Source organism: Microcaecilia unicolor, chromosome 2 (assembly GCF_901765095.1).
Source record: "Microcaecilia unicolor chromosome 2, aMicUni1.1, whole genome shotgun sequence".
NCBI lineage: Eukaryota > Metazoa > Chordata > Amphibia > Gymnophiona > Siphonopidae > Microcaecilia > Microcaecilia unicolor.
The window spans coordinates 464,653,985-464,678,149 of NC_044032.1; the positions used below are offsets into that span (position 1 = coordinate 464,653,985).

Genomic DNA, 24,165 nt, shown 5'->3' on the forward strand with positions numbered 1-24,165 from the left:
GTGCCTTTATGGGGTGTTTTTACATGTCTCTCTTTTTTGAGCTGTTACAGTTGGCAGAGGTCTGCATCTCTGACATCAGTGGCGTAGCCAGAAGTCAATTTTTGGGTGGGCCAACAGGTTGGATGGGTGGGCACTAGACAGTGGTGTGCTGGTAAATGTTTAACAACAGGCTCTCTCCCCGGTCCACCTCTGCGCGCCCCCCCCCCCCCCCGTCCACGTGTGCACCTCCCCTCAAAATTGCAGAGCTGGCTATAGCCGGGGAGAGAGCCTGGGGGGGGGGGGGGGGGGGCAATGCATTACTGTCTCCAGGAAAAAAAAATTAAATGATCCCAGGTTCCAATTTAATTCATGTTTAATGTGGGATAAAAAGCCATAAATAAGTAAATAAATATAAACTTTTAATGTTGAGCACCTGATTTTCAAAGTGGACATATTCCAAACACTATAATGAAAATAAAATGATTTTTTTTCTACCTTTGTTGTCTGGTGACTGTTTTTCTGATCATGCTGGCCCAGTATCCGATTCTGCTGCTATCTGTCCTCTTAACTCCGTTTCCAGGGCTTCCTTTCCATTTATTTCTTTACTTTCCTCCTTTCTTCTTCATTTCTTGCTCTATATCCATAAGTAAAAGCTGGGTCCTCTGCAGACTTGACTGTCTAGTGGATCCAGCTTCTGCCTATTTTCTTCATCCATGTGCAGTTTTTCTCCTCTCTTCCTTTTCCCTCATCTCATCTCCTTCCTCATTATTCCATTCCCTCCATCCATGTCCAGCATTTCTTCTCTCTCCCTTCCCTCTCTTCCATCCATGTCCAGCAACCCTCCTCTCCCCTTCCCTCCATCCAGCAACCCTCCTCTCCCCTTCTTCCACCATGTCCAGCAACCCTCCTCTCCCCTTCATCCAGCAACCCTCCTCTCCCCTGCCCTCTCCTCTCCCCTTCTTCCACCATGTCCAGCAACCCTCCTCTCCCCTTCCCTCCATCCAGCAACCCTCCTCTCCCCTTCTTCCACCATGTCCAGCAACCCTCCTCTCCCCTTCCCTTCATCCAGCAACCCTCCTCTCCCCTGTCCTCTCCTCTCCCCTTCTTCCACCATGTCCAGCAACCCTCCTCTCCCCTTCCCTCCATCCAGCAACCCTCCTCTCCCCTGCCCTCTCCTCTCCCCTTCTTCCACCATGTCCAGCAACCCTCCTTTCCCCTTCCCTCCATCCAGCAACCCTCCTCTCCCCTTCTTCCACCATGTGCAGCAACCCTCCTCTCCTCTTCCCTTCATCCAGCAACCCTCCTCTCCCCTTCTTCCACCATGTCCAGCAACCCTCCTCTCCCCTTCCCTCCATCCAGCAACCCTCCTCTCCCCTTCTTCCACCATGTGCAGCAACCCTCCTCTCCCCTTCCCTCCATCCAGCAACCCTCCTCTCCCCTTCTTCCACCATGTCCAGCAACCCTCCTCTCCCCTTCTCTCCATCAACCCTCCTCTCCCCTTCTTCCACCATGTGCAGCAACCCTCCTCTCCCCTTCCCTCCATCCAGCAACCCTCCTCTCCCCTTCTTCCACCATATCCAGCAACCCTCCTCTCCCCTTCCCTTCATCCAGCAACCCTCCTCTCCCCTGCCCTCTCCTCTCCCCTTCTTCCACCATGTCCAGCAACCCTCCTTTCCCCTTCCCTCCATCCAGCAACCCTCCTCTCCCCTTCTTCCACCATGTGCAGCAACCCTCCTCTCCTCTTCCCTTCATCCAGCAACCCTCCTCTCCCCTTCCCTCCATCCAGCAACCCTCCTCTCCCCTTCTTCCACCATGTCCAGCAACCCTCCTCTCCCCTTCCCTCCATCCAGCAACCCTCCTCTCCCCTTCTTCCACCATGTCCAGCAACCCTCCTCTCCCCTTCTCTCCATCAACCCTCCTCTCCCCTTCTTCCACCATGTGCAGCAACCCTCCTCTCCCCTTCCCTCCATCCAGCAACTCTCCTCTCCCCTTCTTCCACCATATCCAGCAACCCTCCTCTCCCCTTCTCTTCATCCAGCAACCCTCCTCTCCCCTGCCCTCTCCTCTCCCCTTCTTCCACCATGTCCAGCAACCCTCCTCTCCCCTTCCCGCCATCAACCCTCCTCTCCCCTTCTTCCACCATGTGCAGCAACCCTCCTCTCCCCTTCCCTCCATCCAGCAACCCTCCTCTCCCCTTCTTCCACCATATCCAGCAACCCTCCTCTCCCCTTCCCTTCATCCAGCAACCCTCCTCTCCCCTGCCCTCTCCTCTCCCCTTCTTCCACCATGTCCAGCAACCCTCCTCTCCCCTTCCCTCCATCAACCCTCCTCTCCCCTTCTTCCACCATGTGCAGCAACCCTCCTCTCCTGTCTGCCCTGTTTCCTTCCGGTCCCCCCCCGCCGCCGCCGCCGTACCTTTAAATATTACAGTTTTGCTGGAGTCGCGGGCAGCCGGCATTGAAGACATCGGCAGGCTTACGCCGGTTCCAGCAGCCTTCCCTTCCCTCGTTGCAAGTCAGATGATGGCTCCGCCCTCGTAGAAACAGGAAATACGTCAGAAGAGGGCGGAGCCATCATCCGACTTGCAACGAGGGAAGGGAAGGCTGCTGGAACTGGCGTAAGCCTGCCGATGTCTTCAATGCCGCGACGCCAGCAAAACTGTAATATTTAAAGGTACGGCGGGCGGGGGGCGGGACGGGGCGGGGCAGTGGCGGGCTGGGGAGGCAGATGCGGGATCGGAGCTTAGCCTGCTCCCTCCGCTCCACTGCCTCCACTGCTGGGTGGCCTGAACCAAAACTGGGTGGGCCTGGGCCCACCCAGGCCCACCCGTGGCTACGCCCCTGTCTGACATACAGTATTCTTGTAACTAGCTAGTCAGATTTCTTCAACAAGCTAAACTCCTAGTTTATTCAATTGAGTTGTACTAAAGAGTGTATGCCCCAGGTCTGAATTGATTAGAGAGCAGTCAAGAATGTGTGAGAGAAAAACAGAGGATTAATCCTTTCCCATGGTCCTCTGTGAAATTAGTATTTTCAGTTTCAATGATTTCTTATATAATTTAAATGCCATATAGTTCAGTGCAGTGTTTACAATATGTACAAAGTACAATAAGATGCATCTATATATAGACTAAAATAATTGCAAAAAATATTCCTATCTAATAAATGCAGGAAAAGTACAAATTAGCATGAATTAGCTAAATTAAAAAAGACAGGCTTTCAGCTTACACCTAAAAGGGTCAATCCTAAGTGATGAAATACATTTTTTTTCCCTTGAACTCAAATAATCAGCTAACATAGGGTATTCAGTATTACTTGATCAAGACAATTGTGGAGCAGAGGTAGAGGGAGGCTGGTAAACTAACAGATTTTACTAATATTATCTCCAGTCAGCCCAAACCTGTAATGCTGAGATATTCCAATCCTAGTCCTGATCAAACAAACACAAAAGCCAGTCCACCCCCCTTTTTTTCTACTCTGGTGTGGTGTATACTATAATAGCCTTGAGGACAGACCTGGGTGAGATCCAGCCCATCTGAATCTAACTACCAAATTTCAGTAATACAAGCGAGGTCGAACCCCAGGTAGCACTTCCTTGACAACCAAGAATGTAAATCTTTGTTTTCTTTCCTATGTATGAACTGTTAATTGTTTATGGTGGTAGGCACTCCCTGCCAGTTGAAACTTAGTAGTATATTTGAGCAAGCTGGCTTTATATTTCTTACAATGGTGTTTAACAAAGGGATTCTCATCCTGAGAACTGCATATGACCTTCACAGAGTAAAATGAAGCTAATACTTAAACTTGTAAGGATATTGATCCTTTTGTTAAAATGAAACCTTTGGGTGGTCTGTCTGAGATCTATTCTATGATTTTCAGATTAGATTTGTTCTGATACCTGATGCTATTGTGCAGAAAAAAAAATGCTTCATGAGCTCATTTTAAATGGGGTCTGATAACGGAAGGAAGAAATGAGTACCTCCTGAGAAATAGTGCAGAGGTACTGAGTGATTCACCACTAATTCAAATTTCATTAAGGCCAATAGTGACCAAAGGTCACTTGCATTTGAAAGTCATTGCATTTGCCAGTGTGAAATTCATTGGCTGTGTTGGTCCAGTTCCCCAGTAGAATAGTGTCCATAGCAGGTAAGAACAAGTTGATTCATTTGTTTTTGCACATTGCTGAAATACCGCCAGGGACGTCCAAATCCTTAAATTTCGCTGTTCCCTAGATTTGAACGTCCCTAGTCATGGTCGTTTCTGATTTTCGGCGATCTTTGAAACCAAAGAAGTCCATGTCAGAAACGGCCAAATGCAAGCCATTTGGTCGTGGGAGGAGTCAGTATTTGTAGTACACTGGTCCCCCTGACATGCCAGGACACTAACATTTTTAGGTATAACTTGTCTGGAATGTTTTTACGTTTAGGGAGCGTGCCAGGTGCCCTTGACCTGGATTGGCCACTGTCGGTGACAGGATGCTGGGCTAGATGGACCTTTGGTCTTTCCCAGTATGGCACTACTTATGTACTTATGTACTTATAACCAGGCACCCTAGGGGGCACTGCAGTGGACTTCATAAATTGCTCCCAGGTACATAGCTCCCTTACCTTGTGTGCTGAACTCCCCCCCCCCCCCCCAAACCCACTACCACTGCCATAGCCCTTACAGGTGAAGGGGGGCACCTATATATGGGTACAGTGGGCTTGTGGTGGGTTTTGGAGAGCTTGTTGTTCCCTCCACAAATGTAACAGGTAGGGTATGGACCTGGGTCCGCCTGTCTGACGTGCACTGCAGTACCCACTAAAACTGCTCCAGGGACCTGCATGCGCTGTCATGGACCCGAGTCTGGCACAGAGGCTGGCACGACATATTTTGAAAGATGTTTTTTGAGGGTGGGAGGGGGTTAGTGACCACTGGGGGAGTAATGGGAGGTCATCCCCGATTCTCTCCGGTGGTCATTTCGGGCACCTTTTTGTGCCTTAGTCATAATAAAAACAGGTCTGGGTGAAAACGTCCAAGTGTTTGTCAGGAACGTCCTTGTTTTTTTCGATTATGGGTCAAAGACGTCCAAGTGTTAGGCACGCCCAAGTTCCACCTTCGCTACGCCTCCGACACGTCCCCTTGACGTCCTTGCGACAGAGTGCAGTTGGAGACGTCCTAAATCGGGTTTCAGTTATACCAATTTGGATGTCCCTGGGAGAAGGACATCCATCTTCCGATTTATGTCGAAAGATGGATATCCTTCTCTTTCGAAAATGAGCCCAATAGTATGAGTTATTATCTTTGAATATAAGCAACATCAGCTGCAAACATCTACATAGGCAGCGTTTGAGTCCACTAATTGAAGCCTTTCTGCTGATTGATAATAAGGAGTCTACTATGTGAGGACCTGGATCTTTGAGAACGCCAAGAGTGCGATGATGGTTCTCTACTCATCCAGTCACTTTTGTAATGACTAATGTGTGAACTGAGCACTTTTCAATTCAAAATTAAAATGTATTTCTAGAAAACATATTTAAAACAATTCTGTATAATTGGTTCGTTAGGTGTTCTCTATACCTTATAATAATGTGTTTGTAATAAGAGGTATAAGGTTATAATTAAGAATTTCCTATTAATTTTTGTAATAGTTTTCTGAGTGCCAACTATGGTTTCTTAAGAATGATAAAAGATAGATTAATGGGAAAGAAAGATACAATATAATTGGGGAAAAACATATAATAGTGCACTGATTTAGGTAGGAGGGGCTATTTTGGCCGATGATTATTTCAGTCACTAGTGGGATTCACCCATTATTTGCTGTCGATATCTGTTATCGTTTTCCAGTGACAAATGAGACCTTTTCCCCCATTTATAATATTTTTGTGTAAACACTGTCTACTTTTTGTTGAGTTTAAATGTATGTCTATACATTTGGATATTGAGATCCCTTTAAGAGTAAGTGACCACATCTGAGATTAGAAAATCTAAAACATCAAACATAAAAAGGTCAATATTCAAACAGTAAAATATGCATCACCTACTTACTTTAGTGGTCATTTTTTGTGCAAACCCTTACCCACTTTGGAAGTAACTTTATAAAATGTTTCTGCACAAAAAACGACCTTATATAACATTAGGTCATGCTTGTTATATGTAGTTATAGTATGCATGTTTTAAGTTGGTGTGTTTTTGTATAGTAGGTGCGCCCAGGAGAGGAGTGATGAGTGGAGCATAAAGAACTTTTCTCTCTGTTAACTTCATGTGAAGAAACTATTTCAAAGGTTTTGCAATTATGTGCAACAATTGCAAAACCTTATCTCAGTTTAGTAAGTAGCAACTCCCCCCCCTACCCCCAAATGTATGAAGCAAACAATAGTTTGTGCTCTCCAAGGACTTTCTTTCATGTTGTATTAGTATTAACAATTCTCAAGCTATATTGGGAGCATATTTATAAAGCCATGTCACACTGTAATGCACTTTACTTACTGTGGCTATCATTGTTCACAGAGGGGCCTTTTAAAAATAAAGTGTCATGTAGTTCAATAAATATATCCCACTGAGTCACACAGGTGCCATGTAGATATACTAAGACCTGGATTACATTGTTTGATTTTCTGATGCAGCCTAGTGGAATTATTTTCTTAGAAAGGGTTAAGTGTGAATATGACCCAGTGACTAGGAGTGCTGCCCACATCTACTATAATAAAAAGCACCTCCAACGTTCTGAAGCTGACTCCGTGGCTTCACTGAAGGGTTTGTAAGTTCGTAACTGTGTAGCCACCTCTCTCTGCCCCGCCCTCGCGTCAAAACGTGATGACGTCGAGGGCGGGTAATCAGACGGCAGGAGTGGACACCTCCAACGTTCTGAAGCTGACTGTAGCTTCACTGAAGGGTTCAGACGGCATCTTAAATGAGTGGGAGAAAAAAAACGCCTTTTGAAAACGAGCTCCGTTTCAATAATACGGATTGTTCACCTTTACAAATAAGGTAACTTTGTTGAAGGAGAAAAGAGAGCATTTCCCAGGTAGCCTTTGCTGCTACAGCACGCTGACTCTCAGCGCCCGATGGAGAGAGGGAGGGAGACCCTGGAACTGGGACGAAGGGAGGGAGGGAGGCCCTAGAACTGGGAGGGAGGGGGCCGACCCTGGAACTGGGAGGGAGGGAGGGGGGGAGGTGACCATGGAACTGGGAGGGAGGGGGAGAGGGCCACCCTGGAACTGGGAGGGAGGGGGGCGGCCCTGGAAAGGGGAGGGGCACCATGGAACTGGGAGGGAGGGGGGCCCCTGGCACACACTCTCATTCTCACACACACACACTCCCACCCAGTCTCACTCTCTCTGTCACACACACACAGTCACACATTCACTCCCTCTCTATCACACACTCGCTCTCATACACACTCCGAGGAAAACCTTGCTAGTGCCCGTTTCATTTGTGTCAGAAACGGGCCTTTTTTACTAGTAAGAACATAAAAGCCATGATGAGCAAACCAAGATCCATTGTGCCCAGCATCCTGTCTCTGACAGTGACCAGTCCAGGTCACAAGTACCTGACAGGTCCAAAAAAGTAGATCAGATCTCTCATATCTCTTTTTCAAGGGTAAGACGTGGAGGGGCATTTTCAAAAGGGACGTCCTTGCAAAACAGCGAAATCTAGGTGCGGGGAAACCTGTATTTTCGAAACAAGATGGACGGTTTCGAAAATACCGTCAGGGACGTCCAAATCCTTAAATTTCGCTATCCCTAGATTTGAACGTCCCTAGACATGGTCATTTCTGATTTTCAGCGATCTTTGAAACCATAGAAGTCCATGTCAGAAATGACCAAATGCAAACCATTTGGTCGTGGGAGGAGTCAGTATTTGTAGTACACTGGTCCCCCTGACATGCCAGGACACTAACCAGGCACCCTAGGGGGCACTGCAGTGGACTTCATAAATTGCTCTCAGGTACATAGCTCCATTACCTTGTGTGCTGAGCCCCACCCAAAACACCCCCAAAACCCACTACCCACAACTGTACACCACTACCATAGCCCTTACGGGTGAAGGGGGGCACCTATATAAGGGTACAGTGGGTTTGTGGTGGGTTTTGGAGAGCTCGCTGTTTCCTCCACAAATGTAACAGGTAGGGGGGGTATGGGCCTGGGTCCGCCTGTCTGAAGTGCACTGCAGTACCTACTAAAACTGCTCCAGGGACCTGCATGCGCTGTCATGGACTGAGTATGACATCTGAGGCTGGCACGGCATATTTTTTAAAGATGTTTTTTGAAGGTGGGAGGGGGTTAGTGACCACTGGGGGAGTAACGGGAGGTTATGCCTGATTCTCTTCGGTGGTCATCTGGTCATTTCAGGCACCTTTTTGTGCCTTAGTCGTAATAAAAATAGGTCCAGGTGAAAACGTCCAGGTGTTCGTCAGGGACGTCCTTGTTTTTTTCGATTATGGGTCAAGGACGTCCAAGTGTTGGGCACGCCCAAGTCCCCCCTTCGCTACGCCTCCGACATGCCCCCTTGAACTTTGGCTGTCCTTGCAACGGAGTGCAGTTGGGGACATCCTAAATCGGGTTTCGATTATACTGATTTGGATTTCCCTGGGAGAAAAACGTCCATCTTCCAATTTATGCCGAAAGATGGACGTCCTTCTCCTTCGAGAATGAGCCCAATGGTGTTCCAAAGTTTTTCTAGCTGATATATTTTTTTTTTTACTTGACCAGACCTTTTATTTTTAATCCCAATATCTTAGTTACCTTGACCATATGCTTCAGCAAAAGATTCCACAGCTTTAATTATATGCTGCATAGAAAAAAAAAAAGGGTTTTTTTTTTTTAACAATCTGCTGGTCATTGTTTTCATGGATTATCCTCTCGTTTTAGTGCAGTGTTTCCCGAGTCAGTCCTGGAGTTTCCCTTTGCCAGTCAGGGTTTCAGGATATCCACAATGAATATGTATGAGATATATTTGCATACACTGCCTTCATTGTATTCAAATCTCTTTCGTACATATTCATGATGGATATTCTGAAAATCTGACTGGCAAAGGGGTACTCCAGGTCCGACTCTGGAAACACTGTTTTAGTGTACTTTGGAAGTTTATACAATCATTCTACCCCACTTATGACTTTAGAATTTTAAGGGTCAATATTCCGCTGGTGGCGTTAGCATTTTGCTGACCAATGCTGGTGTTATGCGCAGAAATAGTGCTGGGGCATGTCCGGACTCTGGCATTGAATTTCCAGGTTCCTGGAGCTGGCTAAACCGGTTAAGTGCGGTATTCAGCACTTAACCAGCTATGGCACTTCATAAAGATAGTACTAACTTTTATGTGGTCCTATTTTGACAGGTAGAGTTCCAAATATCAGCACTAACTGTCCAAGTGCTTACTTCACCCCCGGAGCTCTCCTAAAATAGTCAGTTTTGTTTTGGACTCTAACCCAACCCTTTTCACTGGCACTAACGGTTATGTGTCATTGAAAATGTCCAGTTAGCCCTGAACAAGTGATTTAACCATCCAGGAGCTGTTTCTGGCCATTGAAAACATTTTGAATATCGACTCCTTAGTTTTCTTACATTACTTATTATTTGTCAGCAGTGCTGCTTCCTTCGTACCAGTCTCAAAAGTATGGAAATTGGCACACTGGATTGGTATTTTAATTAGTTTGATTTTATTTATTTTGGTGGGTTGAGGTGTTCCACAAGGATTATTTTTGTATAGTTATTACAGGGAAGGGGGTTGTTAACATGTCTTCCTGTTCTCTGGGGCCACCAAACAAAGTTTTGGAAATATGAATTTAACGGTCATCTGCCTTATATTAAAACACAAGCTAAAAATTTTAGCTTATATACCTGTATCTCAGCTGCAACAAAAGGAAAGTTAATTCCCTATGCCTTGTGCTTTCTTTAATGCTAACTCAATGTGCAATAAACGTGACTTAATTAGGGGTCTGGTAGGTGATCCTATTAGGTCTGTCCTGTGTTACTGAAACCTGTTTTACGGATTTTGAGGGCCCACAGTTGAATTCACTTTGCCCTCTTGATTACTCTGTATTTGTCCTAGGGCCAAATAACGGAGGGTGAGAGTGTTTGTTTTATATATGAACTGATTATCTATGTGTCTCTATGATAGTCATTCAGATTAGAATTGGGAATATTTATCTTTTGGTGTTAGTGTTTCAGCAGATCAAAAATAGGAATTCTACTAATTTATCATACCTCAGGACATAAGAGGGATAGTTTTAGATTCCTTATGGGGCTTTTTATGCAGCAGTGTTTTCATTTTAAGAAAGTTTTGGTACTTGGTAATTTAAATACCCACTTTGCAACTTAGATTCACTTTGTCTAATACAGGGTTGGAACTGGTTAGTGATCTACCAACTCACTCTAGTGGTCATACTTTAGATGTACTATATATTTCCCTTGTTCATGCTGAAATTGGATCTTTCTCAGTTGATATAGTCAGATTATTTTAAGATGGATTTTGCTTTACATCTTGAATGATTTTTGAAAAATAATATTTCATAAATTAAAGTAGAATTCTTTATTCATTTGGTGACTCAGAACATTCTAGCAATTTAATTCTTCAGAGATTGATACAGTGGTGAAAGACTGGGATTTTCCCTTGAATAATATTATGAACCAGATTGCCGCTGTTGGGTTAAACTTCTCTATACAATCTCCTAAGTATACAGCTGAATTGAGGATTTTGAAACAAGAATGTAGAAAGTTAGAGAAAGTTGGGCTTACTTCAGATTCTTCAACTGGTAAGTTGAAAAGGAATTTGGACATTTCACACTGTAGTTCGGTCAAATAGCACGGGAGTGTGTTTTGACTGGGGAAGGAAGGCCACCGAGGGACACTGCTGGGCCCAGGGCAAGACCTCCTTCCCTACCTCGGCTGCCATGGCGCCGCCCCCCCCCCCCCCCCCCCACCGTCACACACAAACACTACTGCCGCCCCTCCCCACACACATTCGGGCTGCCTGCTCCCTTACCTTCTGTGTCTGACTGCTCCTGCTAGAACCCGGATAATTGCATTAACTTGATACCCGGGTTATTACGTTAATGCAATCATCTGGGTCTTGGCTGGCACGCGGGAGCAGGAGAGAGACAGACCCAGAAGAAGCTTGCCAGCACCATTCCCCCCCCCCCCCCTTTGAAGCAGGGCACGGGGAGTTTTGCCCCTCCCCCCCCCCCCCCGCCCTCCCTCTCGGTGACCCTGTTGGAAGGCCCAAAAGTAAGACGTCCAACAGGGATTTTCGAATGGGAAGAAGCATCAATTTCTAAAAAGCTAGAAAATGTTTTGTCATGTCCAAGTTGCAAAAGATTGCTCTAATTGAGCAGTTGACTACTAGAGGGATTAAGGCATGACCCCTCCTTAATCCCACAGTGGTTGTTGTCCTCCTCCCTCTCTCCTGAGAGTGAAACTGTAAAGGAAAACCAGGTTCTGTCAGCTACAGGTATTATGGCCATTCTGAATAAAGCAATAAACAAGTCAGAGGTGTAGCCAAGTGGTTAATGTAGTGGGCTGTGAACCAAGGGACCCAGGTTTGAGTCCCACATTAGGTTTTGTTTTTTTTTAAATCGGAACCTTGTAGAAACTCAAAAATACCTACAGTACCTAAATACTGTATATAAGGTACCTGTAAGCCTGAAGCCTATTGAAGTAATGTTTATTCAGGAACAGTAGGTATTTTTCAAGTCCTGGAGGGATCACATTTACAAAATAAGAGTTATCATAGGGTTTGAACCTGTGTTCCTTGGTTTACAGTTCACTGCACTAACCACTAGTCTACTCCTCTGTTCTGCAGGGATGTCTATGTGGCCATAGTTTTGAAGATGATGCCAGACATTCATTTCCCTGTTTTTGTTTTTTGGTTATTCAAAAGTTGGATGTTTCACTTTGGAAAATGGCTATTCACTTTAGACCTTTTCAGTGCAAATCGTCCCTCTCATAGCCATAATGTTTTTCCTGTTTTATTATAGCTGTGCGATAGACTTTTTTTTGTTGTTTTTTGGATGTTATGAGCCAGTTGTCTTTTTTTGGACTTAGACACATACTTGTAAATGCCCCTCCACATCTGATAAAAGGGTGTATTATTCTAATAAAATATGTTCAGGTAGCATTAAGACAGCAAAGGAATGTTTCCTCTTTCAAACTGATGCTGAATCACTACTTACTTGGTCAGGCCTATGATTTGACTTTATTATTGTTGTACTGATACTGCAGTTTTTCTGTTTTTGTAGTGTATGTTAATTATGTATGTTTTGTTTCTCACCTTGGACAAAGGTGAGTTATAAATAAATATGACCATAAACATATGTGTTTAATTTTGTTTCAAGAGTTTAATACTTTACTCAGTGATCCTGTTACTAAACATAAAGGAATTGGCTCAACTGCTGATAAACTTTTTGATTTTTTTTTTTTTTTTTTGAGAACTGAATTATTAAGAGTTCCCTTTTCTAAGTTGTAGTAAAAAGTGGCCTCAGAGTGCCCATAGGCAGGTGTTTCCCTCACATTAAGGCCATTTTTACTGCAGCTGGAAAATGGACAGTGTTCCTATTTATTGAATTAATGGCCATGTGCTAATTTTGTCATTAGCGTGCGGCCATTAAAAATATTACTGCACGAGCACTTACCAGCATCTGTTTTGTAGGAAGTAAGGGCTCATGAGCTAATCCTGTGCTATCAGTTTACGATGCAGTAATGTAGATGCACTGATTAGCACAGAAATGCCCACTCTATCCCCCAGATATGCTCCATCTGCGATATATTTATTAATTAGGCCAGCCTCCCAACACACACTCCCTGCCTGCCCGCCACCCTCCCCTCCGGACCTATGTTTCACCTGCTGGTCTAGTGGAGAGTCTGGGACAAGGAGCTATCCTTACACACCCCTGCTGTCTTCCGCATTGAAAATAGCTCCCGTGACTTCCAGTGGCAGTCTCACGAGATTGCCTGCTGGAGGTCATATCAACCATATTTGGGACTGGAGCCACTACTGTAGTCAAAATGTGATAAATCTTGAACTGAAAAACAAAAACAGCTTCAAGTAACCTCGCTAAGAAAGGTATACTCACAATGGAACGATATTTACATTACAACAATCATATATAACTTTCTTTTGGGGTTTTTTTAAAATATTGGAGTCAATTTAATAGGCCCCAGTGAGTTAGGAAACTGGCCATTCCCAAGTGCTAAGTTAAACGACATCCACCAGAGGAATTCACCCATAGGCAAATGTTAAAATAAACTTTCAGGATCCAAATTATAACCTTTACTACATTTACTGATTAACTTTTTTAAACCATCAAATGAAACAAGATCAAATTCATCCCAAATTTGATTCACCAATGTGTCCAACTTACAACATTGAGTAAATTCAAATTCACAAACTTCAGAAATCAAGAAATAGATGTCAATTTCCTGGAAGTAACTTCTACAGTTAGTGGCCCTTTTACTAAACTGTGATAAATGCTAGTGCATGTCTACCACAGATTAAAATGGCTTTATCGCAGGACATGCTCATAAGAATAGCCATACTGGGTCAGACAAATAGTCCTCTAGCCCAATATCCTTCCTCCAACAGTGGCCAATCCAGATCACAAGTACCTGACAGAATCCCAGTTAGTAGCAACATTCCATGCTACCAATCCCAGGTCAAGCAGTGGCTTCCTCATGTCTGTCTCAATAAGACTATGGACATTTTCTCCATGAACTTGTCCAAACCTTTTTTAAACCCAGATACTACTATTACTACTACTACTATTTAGCATTTCTATAGCGCTACAAGGCGTACGCAGCGCTGCACAAACATAGAAGAAAGACAGTCCCTGCTCAAAGAGCTTACAATCTAATAGACAAAAAATAAAGTAATCAAATCAATTAATAGCTACTGCTCATTCACACAGGCTCTTTCATGCTATTACCACATCTTTCAGCAACGTATTCCAGAGCTTAACTGTTCTTTGTGTGAAATAATATTTCCTCCTATTTGTTTTAAAAGTATTTCCATGTAATTTCATTGAGTGTCCCCTGGTCTTTGCAGTTTTTGAAAGAATGAAAAATCGATTCACTTTTACCTGTTCTACATCACTCAGGATTTTGTAGAACTCAATCATATTCTCCCTCAATTAGGCATCCTGTGGTAATTTTCAAACCTGTGCACGCAAAAAAAAAAAAAAAAAATATATATATATATATATATATATATATGCATGCACAGGTTTGAAAATTACAAATTAAAAAACAGAAAGTTATATATGATTGTTGTAATGTAAATATCGTTCCATTGTGAGTATACCTTTCTTAGCGAGGTTACTTGAAGCTGTTTTTGTTTTTCAGTTCAAGATTTATCACATTTTGATTACATCTGATGCAGTCTGGTTTTTGAAAGAGTTTTATAGCATTTCACCTTGGTTACTTTCTTTGATTACTGAACTATTCTTTCTGGATAGAAGGAATACCGTATTGCTGATGCAGTTAGACTTAGAATTCTGTTTTTGACTTACTGACTTGGTAGATCTTGATATTTTACTGTTAAGGGGAGGAAGTTATCAACATGGGCTATTGGTGAGCCCCAGGGTACTTTATTCTCCAGATCATTTATGAAAATGTTAAACAACACAGGTCCCAGTTCAGACCACCGGGGTACGTACACCATTAGTAACTTCGTTCCATCAAAAAAAAATGATCATCTAGTTTGATTCTATTTTCTGTCTTTAGCCAGTTTCCATATTCAATAGATCATTTTTTCCCAGCACACAACTTCTAATTTCCTGATGAGGGACTTTATCAAATGCGTTCTTTTTTTTCCCCTTAATTTACAAATTATTCATTTTTCTAAAAATTTCAAAACAAAAATAATGCCAATGAGATATTAAAACCCATAAATCCCATACATCTCATAAAGAAAATAATCTGTATCAACTAGAAGACATGAATTAAGGTTACAGGATGGTAGACTTAGGAGTAACATCAGGAATTACCGTATATACTTGAATATAAACCTATTAAAATATAAACTAAGATAACATTTCCCCCCCCCCCCCCCCAAAAAAAAAAAAACAAAACTTGAGGGTTTTATTCAAGTAGTCATCTTCTTCCCCCCTTCCCCATAGTGTCTGGAGTTCCTCCCTTTCTCTTCCTTTCCTGTCTCCTCCCCAGCCCCTGAACTGAGAGATCCCCCTTCCAACACAACCATAGGCCTGCCCGAACAGAGACAGTCCCCCCTGACACACCCTTAGGCCAGCCTCCCTACACACCCTTAGGCCAGCCAGACCAGCCTCCAACACACCTATGGGACTGCCTGCCTGCCACCCTCTCCTCCAGCCCTACTGTTTTGCCTGGTGGTCTAGTGGAGAGTCGGGAGCAGGAGCTATTATCATGCTCTCCTGCCTCTGCTGTCTTCCTCATTAAAAATGGCTGCCATGACTTCTAATCAGTAGTGGCTCCACTCCCAAAAATGGCTGATATGATCTCCAGTGGGCAATTTTGTGAGACTGCCACTGGAAGTCACAGTAGCTATTTTCAATGCAGAAGACAGCAAGGAAATGTAAGGCTAGCTCCTGCCCCTGACTCTCCACTAGACCACCAAGTGAAACGTAGATCCGGAGGGGAGGGTGGCGGGTAGGCAGGTAGTGTGTTTTGGGAGGCTGGCCTAATTGTGTATCGGGGGGGGGGGGGAACTGTCTCTGTTCAAGAGGCGGGGATAGCAGCAGTGGAAGGACAGCATGGGGAAGGAGGGAAATAATACCAGACACCACCAGTGAGGGGAGAGCAAGTAGAGGAATCCAAACAGACTCAAGTATAAACTGAGATTTAAATTTTGGCCCTTTTTTTTATCTTTACCAAAAAAAAAAATTGCGATTTATACTCAAGTATATATGGTACTCTTTCATTGAGAAGGTGGTACATGCCTAGAATACCCTCCCAGAGGAGGTGGTGGGAAGAAAAACATTGACAAATTTCAAAAATGTGTAGGATAAACACAGAGGATTCCTATATAGAAAAAGAATGGAATCAAAGCAAAATTAGATGACCATCACACTTCGAACAGGTTATAGACGAGTATAAGCTGCACGGAGCAGCAGGTACAACTTTGGCCCCCTTGTTGGTTATACTGAGTGGACCATACTGGTCTTTATCTGTCACCATTAATTATGTTTACTATATCTGGCCTGCACACAAACCAACCCCTTAACTAACCCCAATATGCAGGAACTTATTACACTCTGACTGGCCCTTTGCTCAGGTCATCTACCTGACATGGAAGAAATTCTTACAGTTGAACAGGATCTTTCCCTTTATATATAATCAAACACAAGGAAACTGTGATACAAATCCCTTCCAAGGGTGAAATCCTTTGTCTCAACAAAGATCTGGGAAGACTGAATTCTGATGCCTTTTAACTCCAAAAATAAATAAATAACATCAGTATTCTATCCCAATTAGAAACCGAGGAGAGGTAGCTTCTAAATTGACTCTGCTAATAGTCTCCTTTTCCAAGGTCTTCAAATGAGCAGTCAAATTTAAATTATCAAAAAAAAAATTCCCTTCTCCTAGCCATCTCACAGAGCCTAAAATGTAATAGGTCCTGTAAATTACTGATAGGAAGAGAGGATCCAAATGTAAAATATTTTTTCCACATTTTATAAGGTGAAATAAATTTAGAGTAGGAAAAGTTAAGTAAATTATAATAAAGTAGATTTTCTAGTCTCTGCTTTATTCTCAAGACTGAATTTTCTTTAGTTAAGGCTTATGGGCCAAATCTATAGATGGCGCCTTAAAAATCGGCACTGAAAAACCACACGCTTAGTTAGGCGTAGTTTATAGAATATGCTTAGTGGCCATTCTTGCAACTAAAATTTAGGCGCACACATTTAGGCCTCCTAAAACCAGGCCTATAATAGTGCACATAGTTTTTTGAAATGCCCATGACCCACCTATTCCACGGCCATGGCCACAGCTCCTTTTCAGCTGCACACATTAGAATTTACTTACAGCACATTATAGAATATGCCTAGAAAGCTGTGCACGTAAATTCCAATTAAAGCCCATTAGTGCCACTAATTGGTTATTAAGTACCAATTATTGGCGCTGATTGGCTTGTTAAGTTGTGCGTGCAATTTGGCCACATGGCCAAATTAGTATACACAACTTAAGGCGCCATTTAGAGAATTGGGGTAAGTGTTCATATATTGATGCTCCAAATTCTGATCGTGTTTCTACGTCCTTATACTACAGTCCTTGATCCATTGTAGATAACTTGACAGTCACCTCTCCTTATGGGTCTTTGGCAGCCCATTGGGGAGGAGAGCTGGGTTGTACTATTGATGAGTCCTTATTTAAAGCTAGTGTGCTTAACATTCCTTTCATTTCCACTAACATGCTTTTTAGACAAGCATATTGTAAGTTCTTTTTATTGGCTCACGTGTCCCCCTGGCAAGCATTTAAGGCTAAACTAAATACTAATGGGAGTTGCCCTAAGTATGGGTCCCTGAGAACATAACTCGCATGTTTTGGAGCTGCTCTGTAATTAATGACTTTTGGAGGCAGTTTGGAGGAGTGTTGAACCCAATATTGCAAGATCCTCTCCTTTTGCAACCCACTTATGTGCTCTTTCATAATGGCTATATTTTACCTGATTCTAAGGAGGGCTCAAATTTATTGTTAGCAAAATCAGTCTTAATGGCTAAAAGAGCTGTTTTCCTGTAATGGACAGAACTTGGGCCTATTTGTCTGCAATGCTGGAAAGATGTAATGTTCAATTTCGTCTTCTTTGAGCAGAGATGTGGGACAAGATTCCACAATTAGATGGCAGCAATTTCTATCGATCTGGGAACCATACTAGATCACATTATCCCATCAACAGAGAAGTTTGGTGTTGAATAAATGAATATCAGCATAGGTTGTAGATTCTACTAGTTGCTACATTGGGTTGGGGGCCTGCAGGTTTATAAGCTTAACATAGGAGGGTGAAAACTGAAAATGACTAACGGGATACTCCCTCATTAATGGCATTATACATTCCAGTTACTGATATTTGGTAATAATACTTGTCTCTCTATTTGATTTGTTGCAGGCAGGAGTGCGGGTAAGAGTACACCGTGCTCCTTAGCCTATGTTATTTTTTGCTGTGCTTTTGTTTATGGACTTCTTGGATTGTTGGATGAAGAGTTATTGTATTTCATTGCCATGCTATTTCTTTGTTTACTGTACATCTGTAACCTGTGACTCTGGTTTCTGGAGTTCTCAATAAAAATGATTTCAAGAGAAAAATAAATAAAACTGGTACTCTCTTAAGTTCTGGAACTCTTTCCCATTCCTCTTTTGTTTTCTTATCTTCTAAATCAAATAAGGTAAATATGGGAAGATACACTCATCTAAACTCGACAAGCACGCTCTCCAGGGCTCCAAATGGGTGTTTCCCTTCAGTAACACCTCTTCAGTTACGTGCTTTGGATTGTGCAGCCATGTACCGTGACTGCTACTTTCTTTTTATCTGCGTCTGGGGTGTGCGGGGAGTGGTTGGCCAACACCTTTTGTTTAGATCCTGTAGATCTCGTACCAACTAAAGTCTCTTTCTTCTAGCTCCTATCAGACCACCAAAGCTTTCACTGCTCCCAAAATCTATATACACTAGGCTCATCTTTATTGACATATTTGTTTACATCTTGAAAATAAATCTAATTGTTATGGTAAAACATGCCTTTGCTAAACCCATGTGGTGTAAGTGAGCACGCCTAAGAGCCCCACATGACATGCGTAATTTATAGTATTCAATAAACTATGCATGTAACTGGGCGACACCCACATGTACGCCCGTTGCAGTTAGGTGTTATCTTATCGAATAGCGCCTAGTGCACATAGGCATGTAATCATCAATTAATGGTGTCATTGATGCATGTAAGGGTGCATGCTTCTACACGCCAGTGTATACACGTGCCCCATAGATGTTTATGTAGTAATCCATGGAAATGTTTGCGGTTAATATCCATTTTTGTGAAATTTAGTTATTATGTTCAGATGAGATTTTCTTTCAGTTATATCTTTGCTAAACTTCGCAAGAAAGTTCTCACACATTGCAGTAGACAGGAAATTTGTGTGTTCTCGCCTGTGGCACTGCATGAGAAATCTTAAAAAGAGCTGGCCTCTTTGCAGCAGGATTTAAAGGGCTCTAAGCACCTGAATCAGATATCCCCCAATGGCCTCCACTCTCTGTAAGTCCATTTGAAGATTGGGCCTAGTATTTCTAGTTACTGACTTTGGTAGTACAGTCCAGATTGAGACTTTTATAGTTGTACATGTATAATCCACTGTATAGAAGAATTCATGTAATTAAATATCCTTCACCACTTCATTATACTGGTTTTCCTTTAATATACCATGTAAACAAACCAAGCATTCTGCTGTATAAATCAGTGAGCACAATAGTTGAGCTGTGCCTCCGGCTTTGTGTATCCTAGAGTTATTTAGCCATACATTTTGAGCTTGTCATCTTTATTATTGTCTAATTCTTCCTAGGTATTATTGGCAACAATAAGGCAATTGGAAAGTATATTACGACAATGATTTTTCTATATTTTGCCTGCCTCTTACCATCCATTGCATTTGGATCCTTGAATGATGAAAGTACCGGAGGCGTTATCGGTATGATTCTTTACTCTTCAACCCCCCCCCCCCCCCCCCCCTTTCACCTTTGTCAAGGAGCATTAAATTTGTCATAAATATTGGTCTATGTTGGTTTTTTATTTGCGATGCAAAGAAAAATTAGTTTCCTTTCTCTGTCCCTCAGCAAGTCAATGTTATCTCCCTCCCTCTGTGTTCCTGACTATAATAGATTAATGGACAATAAACAAAAATCCACCATATGAAAATGTCCTATAAAAGGAAGGAAAAGGGCCTCAAGGAGCTCATAAATCATATAGATTGTTTGATTTGTTCAGCTCTATACAATCTTCTCTTCATCATTGGCCAAAAAACTTTCCTTACTGATATCTTTATCTTGTTTGTTTTATTTTTTTTTTCGTTTTTCTAATTTTTTAATAATTTGCTGATGTGCTCTGTACAATTTAGAACTACAGCAAATTAGCAAACAGTCCAACTCTTAGCTGATACTGCCAAGTAAAGCAGTCACCCTAGCAAAAGCGGCCCTGCTACCAGACCCTGAAGCAGCAGTGCAAAATGCTGGCCACCGTCGGCCTGGAGCGAGGAGAGGAGCGTTCGGTCAACACGAGTAAGTTCGGTTCAACACGACTTCCACCAGTGCTTTTCAAAGATAAGTGACTCAATCAGTATTAAATGCAATTTTGGTGCTTTTGCTAGGGTGACTGCATTACTTGGCAGTGTCAGCTAAGAGTTGGACTGTTTGCTATTTCTCTGTAGCTCGATATTGTACAGACCACATCACTAAATTTTCTGACTGACACCGTGATTATTAAAAAATTTGAAAAACAAAAAAAGATAACAAGATAAAGATATAAGTAAGGAAGGTTTTTTGGCCAATGATGAAGAGAAGATTGCTTGATTCAACTCTATAAAATCTATATGATTTATGAGCTCTATAAGGCCTTTTTCCTTCCCTAGTGGAGTAGCCTAGTGGTTAGTGCAGTGGACTTTGATCCTGGGGAACTGAGTTCGATTCCCACTGCAGCTCCTTGTGACTCTGGGCAAGTCATTTAACCCTCCATTGCCCCTGGTACAAAATAAGTACCTGAATATATGTAAACTACTTTGAATGTAGTTGCAAAAACCTCAGAAAGGCGGTATATCAAGTCCCATTTCCCTTTCCCTTTTATAGGACATTTTTATAAGACATTTTCATATGGTGGATTTTTTTTTTTATTGTCTAGTCTAGCGATTTCGTATTTCCACACCCAAGACTTTGTTATAGTGGATTATAATAGATTAATAACAGCATTGTTTCTTTCTCCTCTTTGGAAGCCTTCTTGCAAGTAAAATACCAGAAATATTTTACAGGTTTCAGAGATGTCTGCATGTATGTTTTTTTCAAGCTATATTGGTTGAGCATCTTGAGTTTGTTTGGACTTAAGGCACCATATTGATCCAACTTGTTACCATTATATTTGCTACAGTGGGTCACCTGAAGTTTCGATCTCCCATAGACCTGAAGTGCCTCCTGCAGGCATATTTGTAATGTGGTGAGAAATGAGTATTTATGGAAATACGATTTCACTACTTTTTTAAATGGTTTTCTTTTTTAGATGTGCAGAAGACTATTGTTGGGCAGTGCATCGGAGGAGTTATTTATGCTCTATTTTCTGGGCAACCTTTGGTTGTACTTTTAACCACAGCCCCTCTGGCGTTGTATATTAATGGTAGGTTTTTCATTACCAATCCAGGTTACTGAAGCCCAGCTAATGCTGTCGTATACTACTCAAAGTCATTTGGAAAACAGAATGCTTGTGAGCTACATAAGTATGCCTCATCTTGATTTGCCACGTCAAATAATTTCTTTTAAAGATGAATGGATATGATTCCCCCTAGTCAGCTAGCTCCAAACTCGTTTCATTTTACATGATAGCATGCAGCAACTGAGATAATTTAAGACTTTTTGGTGCTTGCTGTCCTAAAATGATGGCAGTATAATATAAATATACATTTTTTTCCTTCAATATAAATATACATTTTTCTTTCTTTTTTCTTCAATAATACATTTTATATATGTAATAGGTTTCAGTAGGCAGAGTGATGGCTTTCTGTCATGACATCTTCATGTTCCTGATTACACAACACTCAGTGGTGGTGCACATGGGCATCAGGCTAGAAAGACCACCACCACTGTGTGTTTCCCAGTTACACGTACACCTAAGTGCACCCCACCCCCCATATTGGGGGATAATTTTCAAAAGATTGCCTAAAGTTAAGTGTCGGGGTGATGCACGCTGAGCGTGAGTTCCATAACAGCACTTACACGGGTGATTGCCTTATTACAGTGCTAGCACAAGGCCACAGTTATGCACCTAACTTTAGGTGTGAGCACCTACACTAGCTCAATGGCTAGTGAAAATGCTCCCACCTAACTGATATTATTTTGTAACCGAAGTGCTAGGCTAGCCCCTGACTCATCCATGCCCCTCCCAGGTCCATACCCCCTTGCAGTTGCATGCTGTGAATTTTATGTGTCGCAATTTGCAGAGTCCTAAAGTCGGTTACGCACATAACTGCTAATTAGTGCCAGTTAGTGTCAATTAACACCCTATTATAGCCAGTAATTGATGACATCATTAGCAGCTAGTTATATTAAGCTATGCACATAACTGACACTATTCTATAACTTGCATGCTCACCTTTGCACACTAAGCGAAAATTGTGCATGCAAGTTTATAGAATTAGAGGGATTATGAGCATAGGTCAGCAGTGTATGCATGGTTGCGGCATTGTGCAGTCAAGTACATGCTGCTACCAGATACATCCTCTGTTGATCTTTCAATAGTTACTGGGTTGTACATATAAATATATATATTTTTTCAGTACTAACATCAGCCTCAAAGGACAGCACTCACTAAAAAGCCTTAAAATGTTTCTAAACTGGAATGTATTACTGTGTAATTTTAATGGGCCAAGCCCCAGCTCTGCATTTTTGTCGATATAATGGTTCACATACTCTCCAGTTCTAGTTCTCTATTTCTGTACCCCCCCCCCCCCCTCACTTTACACTAAACAAGTCCATTTTTCATATTTTCTGTTGTCTTGGTGTTTCAAAATGTCCTGCTCTGAAAACTAAAGACTGATATGGTGATGCATTATTTTGCAGTTATCAGAGGAATCTGTGATGATTACAATTTGGATTTTAAGGCATTCTATGCCTGGACTGGTCTGTGGAACAGCTGTTTTCTTGTGCTGTACTCTGTTTTTAACTGCAGTCTATTGATGAAGCTCTTTAAAAGGTAACTTCCTTCTTTGGTTTGCTGGTTTTGGATCTGCATTATTGTGGATTTACATGGCACCTGAAATTGGCTTGCAAGGTGATAAAATATGTCATATCAAAATATACACATGTACATTTATGGCTTCATACATGGAAGCTAAAGTCCTCTGTTAGATGTATACCCTAACTGTAGAGTTAGTGGATAGTTTGCAGTCCATAGTGGCTTTTGGTCTTTCTCAGTAGATGTCCATCTTAGGCATGAGTTGTGGTGGTGGTGGTGATGATAAAAACTGGACCGAGATCATCCACTTGTGTTAACTACCACAGAATGACTTAACAGACAGTTTTCAGTCACAGTATAGCCAAACCAGATTTCAGTGGTGGTTATTGAAGAAGTGTAGCTCAGTATCAGATTGCTGCTTATTTTTATTTATACTGCAAGTATTTCATCATAATAACTATAATATAGGAGATTTTAGAGTATATACAGATACGTTTGGTACATTTGAATAAAAAATGGAGAGCATTAACGCTAAATGAAAAAGTTGTTTCTAGAATTTTGCAAAATTCTTAACCAGGCATTAAAAAGAAATGGGATTAATTACTGGATCAGAAAATGGTTCCTTTCACAGGAGAGAGACGCTATCATGCTTTCTCTTCGTTTCAGCACCTGTGATTTCTGATTTGACAGCATGTGCATCTGCTAATTTTAAGGAAAACGGGAGATGTTTTCCAAAACCTGGAAGATATAGAGACTTACTCAGAACACTATACAGTCAGCTTGGATAGTTTTTTAATAGACCCAAGAACATTAGAACTTGACTAACACAATTCAAGCTACAAGGGATAGTAGGAAAAACATGCATAGTACAATCTCTTTACTGATGTGATTTTTACATCTGCCACACTAGTAAAAAATCCACGAGTACTTCTTCGTGCAGGCTTTCCACAAGTTTTCTACAGGAAAGTACAAGCATTTGTTGTGCTTGGAAATTACACAGATTTGCATCATCTGTTTGTATAGGTACTTTTGCTATTGAAATCAAATTGCATAATTTTGAAGTCGCTAAACTGTGCATATATGCCACCCCCAATTTGACATCACACTTGATTCATGTATAAGCATGCATTTGTTCATTCCTGCATATACCTTTTACCCAGGGAAAAGGTGGGCAGTTTTTAGACAGCCAGGATACTTGGGTAAATGGCTTTTGAATATTTTCCTCCCTCTATATTGTAAGTAAATTGTTTATTTATATAAACATCTAATTTTGAACTTAATGGGAAGATGGATTTTCTCTAAGTGTTTTTCCAGTTGTTACTC

The 24,165-nt window shown here is 42.1% G+C and overlaps 1 protein-coding gene across 2 annotated transcripts in view; it reads left to right on the top strand.

Annotated features, from left to right (window-relative positions):
- SLC4A11 (solute carrier family 4 member 11) overlaps positions 1–24,165 on the top strand; it is a 357,901-nt gene that overhangs the window by 257,529 nt on the left and 76,207 nt on the right. Inside the window, exons 10-12 of one of the 2 annotated variants that reach the window (XM_030190992.1) lie at positions 19,475–19,600; positions 21,175–21,288; positions 22,728–22,860. In XM_030190992.1, the coding sequence (XP_030046852.1) occupies positions 19,475–19,600; positions 21,175–21,288; positions 22,728–22,860 (373 nt within the window). The remainder of the gene's footprint in view (positions 1–19,474; positions 19,601–21,174; positions 21,289–22,727; positions 22,861–24,165) is intronic. The other variant, XM_030190993.1, reaches the window with a different exon arrangement.